General features: G+C 43.0%; 1 protein-coding gene across 1 annotated transcript in view; it reads left to right on the forward strand.

Moving 5' to 3' along the window:
* The first annotated feature begins 3904 nt into the window (after positions 1-3904).
* The window catches only part of CCDC93 (CCC complex scaffolding subunit CCDC93), a 117951-nt gene continuing 109717 nt past the window's right edge, over positions 3905-12138 (forward strand). The window contains exons 1-3 of the mRNA XM_037001067.2: positions 3905-4126; positions 8138-8251; positions 9660-9754. Of these exons, the coding sequence (XP_036856962.2) occupies positions 4085-4126; positions 8138-8251; positions 9660-9754 (251 nt within the window). The 5' untranslated portion in view covers positions 3905-4084. The remainder of the gene's footprint in view (positions 4127-8137; positions 8252-9659; positions 9755-12138) is intronic.

Below are 12138 nucleotides of genomic sequence, written 5' to 3' on the forward strand. Positions count from 1 at the left end.
AAGTCTGATTATAGCCTGATGGGTTTTCCTTTGTAGGTGACCTTTTCACTCTCTCTGGCTGCCTATAATACTCTGTCCCTGTCCTTGATCTTTGCCATTTTAATTATTATGTGTCTTGGTGTTGACCTCTTTGGATCCCGTCTCTCGGGAGTACTGTGTGCCTCCATAGTCTGAGCAACTATTTCCTCCCCCAGTTTGGGGAAGTTCTCAGCAATTATTTCTTCAAAGACACTTTCTATCCCTTTTTCTCTGACTTCTTCTTCTGGTACCCCTATAATGTGGATATTGTTCCTTTTGGATTGGTCACACAGTTCTCTTAATATTGTTTCATTCCTGGACATCCTTTTATCTCTCTCTGTGTCAGCTTCTATGTGTTCCTGTTCTCTGGTTTCTGTTCCATCAATGGCCTCTTGCATCTTATCCATCCTGCTTATAAATCCTTCCAGAGAGTGTTTCATTTGTGTAATCTCCCTCCGGACATTATCCCTTAGCTCTTGTGTATTTCTCTGAAGCTCTGTCAGCATGGTTATGACCTTTATTTTGAATTCTTTTTCAGGAAGACTGGTTAGGTCTATCTCCTTTTCAGGGCTTGTGATTTTGGTCTGTATCAAATTCTTTTGCCTTTTCATGGTCGATAGAGATAGTTTGCGGAGCTGGCACAAGTGATGGCTGGGTAAACATCCCTTCTTGTTGGTTTGTGGCCTTCCTCTCCTGGGAGAACAGCGACCTCTAGCGGCTTGTGCTGGGCAGCTCTGCACAGACGGGGCTTCTGATTCTTGCCCCGCCACTTTGGAGTTTAGCTCCATGGTTGCTGAGGGTGCGGCCTGCCTCAGGCTGCTACTCCTATATGGCGGAGCCAGTTCTGAGGGGAAATGGCCGTGAGGCTGTTTATCTCAGTGAGGGGCCTCTGAGCTGCGCTGCTGCCCAGGGGGTTAGGGTGCCCAGAGTTCCCCGGGATTCCCAGCTGCTAGGCTAAGTGTCCTGGGATGCTTCCGTCCAGCTGTGGGGTTCTCAGATTGGCTGCTCAGTAGAAATCCCTGTGAAATTTTAAAAATCCACCTGCTCTCCCCACAAAAAATAAATGTTTAGCCTTTAAATCACTTTACCAAGAAAATGTTAAATATCACTGTCTACAGGAAATATAAAATGTAACAGACATTCTCAAGCATGTTTATTCATTGCCATGTAGCTGGATACTTGTCAAATCCTTCCTAAGGTAGCTAACAGATTATGGTTATGAAAATTATGGAGATGGTTGGGATTTTTTGAAATAAAAACTACCATTTGTTTGGGAAAATGCACTAGAAGAACTCACCCCCTGTGTGTGCATGTGTTGGGTTGTGTATAGAAACAGAGGGGGTTTAGGTTTGTTTGTAGCACCTATGTTCCCATTTTTTACTATAGAAATGTGCTAACTATAGGATGGTGTGTTATAAAATTTCACTGCTTGAGAATAGATCAGTGTACAGCTAAGAATTTTCAGGAAGAACCTGTTTAACTTAAAGACTTAGTTTATTTATGTATCTTAAATTTTGTATGCCACTGTTATCTATAGAGAAACATAATAATTATGAAGTCACTGTTCACTACTGTGTTGCATACAAAACAGTCTTTTTCAAGAAAAAAAAAAACCCAGTAGTCATATCTGTCCCCAGACCAGTTAAATAAGACTCTCCAGGCTAGGTGGACCCCAGGCATTGATAGCTTTTAGAACTCTTTAGGTGATCCCAGTATGCATCCAAGTTTTGCTAGAAGGAACTCAGTAAAATTCATTGGGAATGGATGGATGATGGCTGAATAAGGGACACTGTTAATCAGAACTTGGAGTCCTGGTGCCAGCACTGCTTGCTACTAGCATGCTGTGTGACCTAAACTGTGTCATTCTAACTTTCTAAACATTTTCAGTTGCACTAGATGCCTTCTAAGGTTCCTTCCTGCTTCAAGACTTCAGGGTCACAGCAAAAGCCCAGGGTGGAAGAGTGAAACATGAAGACAGAATGATTGAGGCTTTATAGAACACTTACCTAGGATAAAGTTGATCCTAACAAGAGGCTCTTCACTATGGCATTCTTATACACAGGAAAGGAAAGTATTTGCAAGGTTCCCAATAATCTTGCACTTAGACCATCGTGCAACTCTGTACTGAATGTGCAGAGGAGAGACATTATGATCTCTAGTCCCCAAATATACCACTGGGGAGACCAAACGTGTATATGGGCATCCTGAGCAAGGACTCTATCCAAAAGAGTCCTCACAAACCTCCTTCTCTGACATTGTCTGTTCAAGGTCTCTAAGGCTGTGCAGGGGCTCTTCTCTCAAACATGGTCTGCTTGAGCTTTCCTGACTGGGCCACGGCTGTTTTGCTGGACTTAAAAAAAAAAATCATGTTGTTAACCCAACTCTGCTACTGTCATCCTACACAAACAGGACAGTTTCTCACTAGAAAGTTAGCTGCTCATGTTTACTTAAAACACTGCAAAGGGGGCTTGTGTGTGGCCCACATGAGTCCTATTATTCTCCAGGCCCTATTCCCTGGGCTGCTTTTATATACAGTTATTTAGGTTTGCCTGCTATGTGAGAGTTTGCTACCTGTCCCTAGCCACCCAACAGTGGACACTATCACCTCATCCTATACCATCTCAGGGAAGGACAGTTTTAAAATTACAAAAATAACACATTTGGGAGATCATGAGAGTGTGCGCCTTAGAAATTGTTTCGCTGGCTTCACAGTGGGTGAAAGCAAGTTGTCACACAACTCAGGCGACAGAGTTCCCATCCCGAGGACACCTTAATTTGCATATTCAAATTTATCAAATTATTGGAGACTGTGGGGGAGGGATGGCAGTTTTGTTAGCCGTATTTTTAAAATACATTTAAGAAGGAAATGGCCACTCTTAGGGTACTTCCAAACACTTGCCTACTCTGGTTCCAGAGACATCTCTGTTCTATCAGGATGAACTCCAGGAGTACAAAAGGCGCAGAGAATTTCTTCAAGGACATTTCCTGAGTACCTTGTTTTTAAGATGCTAGGGATGCGGAGAGGAAACAAACACAAAACTACCTTACTCTCATATTGCTCACAGCCTCACGCTGCCCCTTCCCCACCCTCCCCAGGGAAAGATCGCCTCCATAGCAAAAGTTGTCACTTGCCACCTTTCTTCATCGTTAAAAACAAAACAAAATAAAAAACTAGCTGATTAAGCCATTACGGAGCGACGGAGGTAGGTGGGTGGTAGCCCGGGAGACAACTCTTTGTGTAGCTTTCGTTCTCAGGGACAGACAAAGGGGTGCATCATGTAAGTGATGTGGCAGCTCAGATGACGTCAACAGCAGAGTCGCTTTCTCTGAGATGACCTTTCCCCAAGGAAGAACTAAAAACGGGCAATGCCGGGGTTGGGGTGGGGGACATTATCAAAATTAAGTTTCCTGGGGAACAAGATGCACGGGCTCGAACCCTGGGGATACAGCGGGAGTGGAGACTCCTTTCTCCCGGGCTCTGATCCCTGGTCTGTCTATGAAGAAATTTGCCCAAGGGCGCGTTTATCAGGGTACACCGGATTCTGCTAGAACTGGGCCGGCGTCTGGAATCCCCAACTTATTCATGTTCAGACTTCCAACCCAGAGCGCAGGAGCTTTCAAAGTCCGGCTCACGGAGAAAACAGAACCCACTTGGGACATCTGATGCCCTTGAAAAGCAGAGAGGGGATCCAGATTGCAAAATTTTCCCGATTTGAGGGAAAATTCCCTTCTATTAAGCACCTCCGAGAACGCAGAATTCCGGGGCGCTGCTCCGGCATGACCTCCGCAGGCGCACCCCGAGGGACAGCTGCACCCGGGCCTCTGCTCCTCCAGAGGGCGCCAGTGGGGGTCCTTCGCGCAGGCGCACTGGTACCGCGCTCCCGCCCCAGTGCGCATGCTCAGTTAGGCCGCAGCGTTCCGGGCGGGAGGCGGCGGCGGCGGCGGCGGCAACCGAGGTGGAACTTTCCGCTTTGCCTCCACCCCGGTAGCAGCTTCGCGGTCGGGGACAGCTTCCTCCGGACGCTCCGTGGGTTTCGCTGCCATCGCACGTCAGTCCGGCAAGATCATGGGGTTGCCCAAGGGTCCGGAGGGCCAGAGTCTCCCGGAGGTAAGGACCCCTTTGTCCCTGACACGTCCGGGTTCCTGAAAGAGAGCCGATCCCGCGGGCGAGGGGCAGAGGGTCCCGGGCGGCGTTTGAGGAGTCCCGCCCGATTTCTCAGGTGTGTCCACTGCGCGGAGCACCGGCCCTGCTCGCTGGGGCCGCGCGGGTTCCCCTAGCTTCAGCGGCTCGGGGGGTCCTGGGACAGAGGTGTCCTTGCCAGCCCAGTACCTGCTCTGACGCGGGCCCCGGCGCGGCGGCCCCGGGGTCCCGCCTCTCCAGTTCCCCGGGGCCAGGGTTCCCCTGTAGGGCCGGGGCTGCTGTGCCCAGAAGTCACGAGACTCGCGCTGGGACTGTCCGGCTCAGGCTGTGCAAAGGGCGGTAACCTTGTAGCGCCTGCCGCGGCCTCGCGGGGCCCCTCGGGGTCCGGGCGGCCAGTGCCACCTGCGCGGGTTTCTGGAGGGAATGCCGCCCAACATTTGTGCCCACGCCGACTGAGGCGGTGGAGGAAGTTGGGGAGCCTTGCACGCGCAGGTTGTGTCCGGGGTGGGGACGCGCTGTCCAGTGGTGCTTTGTGGCTGGGACCGAGCGCGGGCGGAAACGTTCCAGCTTCTTCCGAAGATAGCGGGTGCCTTTCTTTCCATAGGTGTTGTTAAGTACTCACTGGGTCCTGAGGGACAGGATAAGCAGTGGTTTCCCGATTCCCAAATTGGTTGGGAATAAGGTAAAGTGCATTTCCTTTTGGCTGCAAATATCACTCAGCTAGGTGGTTTGCATCTATCTTCTCCAGTTGATTTACTCACAAACTTGTCTAGGTTATTGGATTCTTGACAAAAATAGTATCCACACTGCATCTTTATCCCTCTCCTAAGGCTCTGAAGTAGACATTTGGCAGGGGAACTGATTCCTTGACATGGTGAGTGGTCCCTTCACACTAAGCTGCCTATGGCCAATCTTATTTTGCTATGCTCCCCACCCCCAAGTCTCAATTCTTTCCACCCACAAGTATCCACTGAGGGGATCACTGTTCTGTGCATAAAAGCTGGGGATAGAGTGATGGAAGGACAAACTTTTTTGTCAGCATGTTAGAATGCAAGTCTGTTTTGTTATTTCAAGAAGACCTAAGAAGTGTAATATTGTGATAATCCTTGTATTAGGTAGCACCTTACATGAAAGCTGCTTTGGCTGGGACAAGGTTTTGTGAAGGCTGTGTTCTCTAATGATACTTGATTTGATATTTTTTGCCCTTTCTTTATTATAGTTGCTCATAAAGTTTTTGCTGGGCCTTTGCTGTAGATGCATCACTGGCCTCCCATATTCTACCTTAAATTCCCCCAGTTCAGTTTCCACAGAGTATCAATGGGGATCTTTCTAAAATGAAAAGCAACCTGCTCTTGTGTATTCCTGCTTAATCCTTCTCTGACCGCTAGGAAGATAGATCTGACTTGTCACTTTTCCCAAACTCTAAGATGATTCTTGGCAATTAGGAGGCAGTGTGACTATAATCAAGTTACTTTCATTTAGTTCCAAAACCAGTACATATGAATATGAATAGTCATTAAACTGTCACTAATTCAGTTAATTCCTTAAATTCAGTTTTTTAAACCCTTTACTCTATGTATGTGAAAGCTACAAAGATAGCTAGACCTGGCTGTGCCTTCCAGCTTGTATGAACTATAGGGCAGGGCAATTGAAAATTTAGTGTGCTGGTTTAAAAGCTCACAGCTATTTATCAGGATTTTAGTTTTTTAACAATTGGATGTATTACCCAGCCTGGAGACTTTTTATACCCTGAGAAGAGAACATTTCTTTCATCCCTTATATATTAACCAGTGGCCCTTTTGCATTTTGTGTCCATGTTAATCTTCAAGTGAATTTGGGGTCTACAGCCAATGTTTTGTGCTAAAAAGTTATTTCATAGATTAGAGTCCACTTCATCATTCTGACTGAGTGAACAAGAAGCATGGGCCATGCTTCTGCCATGGGGTGGCCAGCGAGTGCACTTTAGGTGCAAATTGAGGCAGGAGTGATCCTCCCATGATGTATTGCCCTATTCTTGGAAGTGTTTTCTTGATAAGTGACGAGTGAACAAATGAAGGTTTCCTGTTCTACATCCCAGTTTTAAAAATACTTGGATCATCCCATTTTTCTTTTCTGCTGTATCTTTGTGAACCATGCTGCTCTGTCTTCTCTTTCCTTTGAGTCTCTCCACTTGTAGATGTTTCTCAACCATTCCAGATCTTTTGTGAAGAAATAGAAGGTGTGAATAATTAATACCACTTTATTTTTCTATGTCCACTAAGAACTAGTAAATGCTAACCTTCAGAGTCTTCGATAGGCTGGACCAGAGTCATTTGAGAGAGAAGTGAAATGAGCAATGGTTGAAGGCTGTCACCTCTACTGTTGCCACTGCAAGAGATTGTCAGTCACTTCAGTAATTCCATGTTCAATTATATGTTAATGTGTACGCTCCCTCTCCTGGTGATTTGCTTCAGAGTAAACTTGAATTTCCATCATCTGTGTCATGACTATGAAAACAATCGATTTTGTTAATCCATTAGTTCATGCACTTTATGTAACAATTGAGTGTGTTATTCCATATTTAATTGTGTCCTTTGAGCCTACTGCTGTCCAGAACAGAGGAGTAAATATGAGTGAATAGTATATGGGTTCTCTCCTGAACTAGCTAATAGCCCATTTGGAAAGACAGGTATGTACATTAACACCAGACATGTCACTAAGAAGAGGTCTATACTATATGAATGACATGGACTATAAATAGAAGAGAAATGTAGAGGAATGACCATTTCAGGCTGTGTTTGTCAGTGTTGCATCAAATAGGCTCTAAATTTGAAGACAGTTCCTGGGTGGTTAGAGGATATCAGGAGAAGAGGATGGGGATGAACAGTGAAGAAATGGGAATGAGCAATGCTTGAGGTTGGCCTTAACCATGTCTGGATTGTTTCGGAGGGAGGTGAAGATATGAATACCAAACCAAGACATTTGAAGTTGATCTTCTAGACAGTGAATTATGATGAGCGTTGGCAGATGAACTAAAGAGGGATGGAGGTGAATGCTATGATTTAGGAGACAAATTACCAGAAGAAAGATTAAGACACAATTGCAGTCATCCTGGCATGAAGTGTAAATAAAAGGAGAGGATAAATGTGAGATGCATAGTAAAGGAAGATCTAACAGACAAGGCTAGGTGAGGGAGTAGTCAGAGGTGCTTACAGTTGGAACCAGCTGTGCCTTGGTGGTGATTTATACAGAGTAGTTTTTTAATATTCTGTAGTAATAGAAGAGAGGAAAGGTACAGTTCATAAAAGTAAATGAAGACAAAAGTAGTAGAATATTTTATACAAATTTAAGTTGTAGGTAAACACCTGGAAGTGAAAGTAGGCCTTAAATGAAAAATTTTCAATTAAATCCCTATTTAAAGGTATTAGGTGAGTTTATTATTTTTAAGCCAATCTTATTAAGTGGCAATAATAACCCTTTAATATATCCAGGTTGAAAACTTTCCTTACGTTTTCCTTAGAGAACAAAAGAGGAATGCAGAGAGGGATATGTATTTGAATTTGCTACTTAGTTCTTGGCCCCCTTGGCAGCCATGTCTGGGACCAAGATGAGTAAAATTTTAAAAAACAAACAAGCCACCTGTTCCTGTCTATAAATTGATTATAATCTAGTCCAGAAACTTGTTAAGGAAACCATGTGTTAGATAATGGGCTATAATCTTTCTTGCCTTGATAAACACCCTTTAGCACCTGATGAATGGTCTGTGCTACCTGTGTGTTTCTTCTCCTCCCACCTCTGATGGTTAACAGCTTGTTGAGGCCTGAGGGCCCTGTTCTTTGTGACTCTGGCAGCGCTGTGTCCCCATGCTCCTGCATGAACACAGTGATTTGGCTAATGTCACCTGCTCCTTGGCAATGAGATTGTGACTTTACGGGATATAACTGGTGTTTCTTTATTCAAGGTTGGTTTTACCAGCCTAACATTTACCTTTTGCCTCAGGTCGAAACAAGAGAAGATGAAGAACAAAACGTCAAGTTGGCTGAAATTCTGGAGCTCTTGGTTGCAGCTGGATATTTCAGGGCAAGAATTAAAGGCTTGTCACCTTTTGACAAGGTAAGAGGAAATCATTACACTATTTTTTGGCAGTATGAGATGATTAACTATGGCAGAGGAATTCTCCCTAATTCATTGTGAAAGTATTTAAATTTCCTATTTAAAGAAAATAGTAATGTATTTATAGTTACACCTTACATTCCTTTTCTGTGTATGAAGCTTTGGGAAATGCAAAGAAGCAAAAGAAATATTTCTTCCTTTTAAGGAACTTACAGTTTGGGTGAGGAGGTAAAGCTTATGGGAGATAAAATATAATCTGAGTTAATGAGGGACTCTCCCAGGTCTGTGTGCTCACAGGCAATTGCCAAATGCTGAGTTTGGAGGAGGGAGAAGTCACTATGGAATGAAGTCTCTTCCTTCAGCAGAACCTTTAACAATTATTATGCACAAGACATAGTAATAGGTGTTCAGAGCCCAGAGATGGGACCAAGGCCCTGTACTCAGAGAGCTTGACCTTTGTAGAATAAGAATGAAGAGAGACAAAGCAACACATAGAATAAATGGCATGATGTAGTAAGTGCTACAGTGAACTGTGCATGGACATGAAGCATCCAGATCATACAGAGCAGGCCAGGAAAGCTTTCTGGTGAAAGAAAGTGTTGAGTGCTCTAGTGGGCCACAGTCCTGGGTGTACATAACAGAGTCACTGTAGTTTGTTTTATAATACAGAGGTCCAGGCTTTAGCCATCGACGTTCTGGTTAGTTGGGTGTGGGCTGCGGCCGGAATTTGTATTTTCTTAGGCATCTCACATGAGTCCAAAACACAGCCAAAAATGGGGTTCTCTGTCTTCTCTAATATCAAACTGTGTCTGAAAGGGATTTTCTTTCAAAATCGAATTTTAGCCTTAGTCTTATTTGCATCTCAGAGAAATCCTGTGAGAAAAGCACAGCAGAAATTCCCATCTCTGTTAGGTAGATGAAAAAAAAATGTATGGAAATTAAGTAATAAGCCACAAAATGCCAGCCTTGCTGCTCACATGTCTGGCCTATAAAACTCTTAATTCCTCTGGAATCTCGCACATTCCTGAAACTGGATTAAGACTTCTCTTAACTGAGAATTGATGTGTGTCCTCTCCAGTATAAAGAGTACCTATAAATGATATGTTCATTTGGTAATAAAAGTCAGTTTCTCAGCCACACTTGCCATATTTCAAGCACAAACCACACGTGGCCAGTAGCTACTGTATTGGACATGCAGATACAGAACCGTTCTATCATTGCAGAAAGTTTTACTCAGTTGTGTTATTTTAGGTGAATTGTAGTTTATAAGAGTCAGAAGGACACATGTAACTCTCTAAAGATACATAATTTTTTAAGTTCACTGAGCCTGTAAAAATGACTTACATTTTTTTCTGTCTTTTTCCACTCTCCTCATACTAGAAAGATAAATATTGTCTTTGTTTTGCAGGTAGTGGGAGGAATGACTTGGTGCATTACCACTTGCAACTTTGACATAGATGTGGATTTGCTCTTTCAGGAAAACTCTACAATAGGCCAAAAAATGTAAGTTATCAGGGTTTTCCATGGAAGAGCCTATAGGTGGAGAAGAGGTAATTTGAGTTATGCTGTGTGCCAGAAATTGTGCTGAATACTTTACATGTTTTTAATTTTCACTGTAGTGGACTGAGGCTGACAGAAGCTGAGGCCACGCAGCTAGCATATGATTCATTTAACACTGACATGTTTTCCAATGTCTCTCTTTTTTTTATTTTAACTTTTACCTGTTTTATTGATACCTAATTTTCATATAACATTGTATCACTATAGGGTGTACAGCATAATGATTTGATACACCTATATATTGTGAAATGATGACCACAGTACGTTAACATCCATCACCTCAGAACTTTAAAGATCTACTCTTAGCAACTTTTAAATGAATAATACAGCATTGTTAACTATAGTCACAATACTGTATATTTCACCCCCAGAACTTATTTATTTTGTCACTGGCAGTTTTTTCCTTTGAACAACTTCACCCAATTCCTCTATCCTTAACAACCACCAATCTGTTTTCTGTTTCTATAAGTTCAGTTATTTTAGATCCCACATAAAAGTTATATCCTACAGTGTTTGTCTTAGTCTGACTTATTTCACTTAGCCAAATGTTCTCATGGTCCATAAATACTGTCACAAATGGCAGGATGTCCTTTTTTATGGTTGACTAATATTCCATTGTTGGGCACGTGTGTGGCACATGTTTGTGTTTGTGTATGTGTATGTGTGTGTACACATTTTCTTTATCCACTTATCCATCAGTGGATACTTGGTTGATTCCATATCTTGGCTATTGTGAATGGTAATGCAGTGAATATGAGGGTGGAGTTACCTCTTCAAGGTAGTGATTTTGCTTCCTTCTGATAAATCCCCAGAAGAGTAATTGTTATATCATATAATTCTATTTTTAATTTTCTGTGGAACTTTCATACTGTTCCATAGTAGCTGCACCAGTTTACATGTCCACCAACAGTGTACAAGAGTTCTCTTTTTTCCACATCTTGGCTGTATTTGTTATCCCTTGTCTTTTTGATAATAGTCATGCTGACAGGTGCAGTTGGGTTAGTGATATCTCATTGTGGTTTTGATTTGCATTTCCTTATTGATTAGTAATGTTGAACAGCTCTAACACTTTTTCTTATTCAAACTTTGTGTACCTCTTCCCAAAGGCAGCTCATTTGGAATTTGAATAGAGAAGAAAAGGAGAATCTTTCCTTCCTTGTTGCCTCTGTGAAAGGCAGAGCCTCACTTCGCCTGCCTCAAAGAGAAGGTGGCATGGACTCCTTGCTAGAGATTTCACTTGAGTATATCTTGCCCAGTCTTCACAGCTCAACAGGGGCTTAGTCATTTCATTAGACCATTTAGGATCTGCAGTTTTGCCCCGCTCTGCCAGTGGGCAGCTGTGTGACCTTGGGCAAGCCTCAGTTCTCTATTAAGAAGAGATCTGTGCTCTGTGTCTGTGACTTATTTATTAATTTTTCCAAAGCCTTCTCCTCCCCCAAGAAAAAAATGCTTCCAAATGGATTAAAAGTAGTTTACAATTACTCATATGGAGCAGAAATAGAAAGGTGAAGGCAAAGCAAAAGGAGAAAAATGGAGTTGGGGATTAGGCTACTGCTCTTTGTTGGTCCATGAAAGTGCCGTTTTTTTCCTAAGGGTGGGCCACAGATTTGGCTCTAAACTTTCTGGCTGCCAACAAAGAAAAAAACGTGATAAACTATCCATTCACAGTTTCCATACAGTAGAATAACAGTTAGTCTCACAGAATCACCAAAATTCTTAATACTAAGACTGAAGGACATCTCTCCTCATTAAAGAGGACATCCTGTTCTCTGTGATGCTGTGCTCAGCAGTGCCCAGCCATGGGTAACAGGTCTCTATGTGTCTAACACCTGCCGTCCTGGGACTGTGGTTTCACATATAGTGACCTGTAGTGCCTTCACTGGGAGGCAGTGTGGTGGAGTCCAGGCTCTGATCTCTGCTGGTCAGGCTAAATCCAAAGGTAGATTTTTATTCTTGGTTTGTTTGTTTGGTTTATTATGTAGGTGTTGCATCTGTGAAGTTTTAAAAAATATTTAAGTACTACCAAAGAGAACAAAATATACAGCTAATGTCTCTCCCCCTTCTCATTCTACACCCCAGTTTTTTCCTTGGAAAGAATCATCTTTGTTCAGGTTTTAGATTCTTTAGAGAGGTCATTTTTGTATCTCCAGCTGTGTATACACTCTGTTTTATTCATGTCTAATGAGGAGAGGAAATGAGCTCATTACTACTCACTATAGCCCCTTTGTCTTACATCTTCCAGTCTTTTAATTATTATGTTTTTCTATGATTACTTCTGTTTCTTGACATATGAACATAAGAGAGTTTCTCTTGGTTCCTAACTACAT

The sequence above is a fragment of the Manis javanica genome, chromosome 7, assembly GCF_040802235.1.
Source record: "Manis javanica isolate MJ-LG chromosome 7, MJ_LKY, whole genome shotgun sequence".
Classification (NCBI taxonomy): domain Eukaryota; kingdom Metazoa; phylum Chordata; class Mammalia; order Pholidota; family Manidae; genus Manis; species Manis javanica.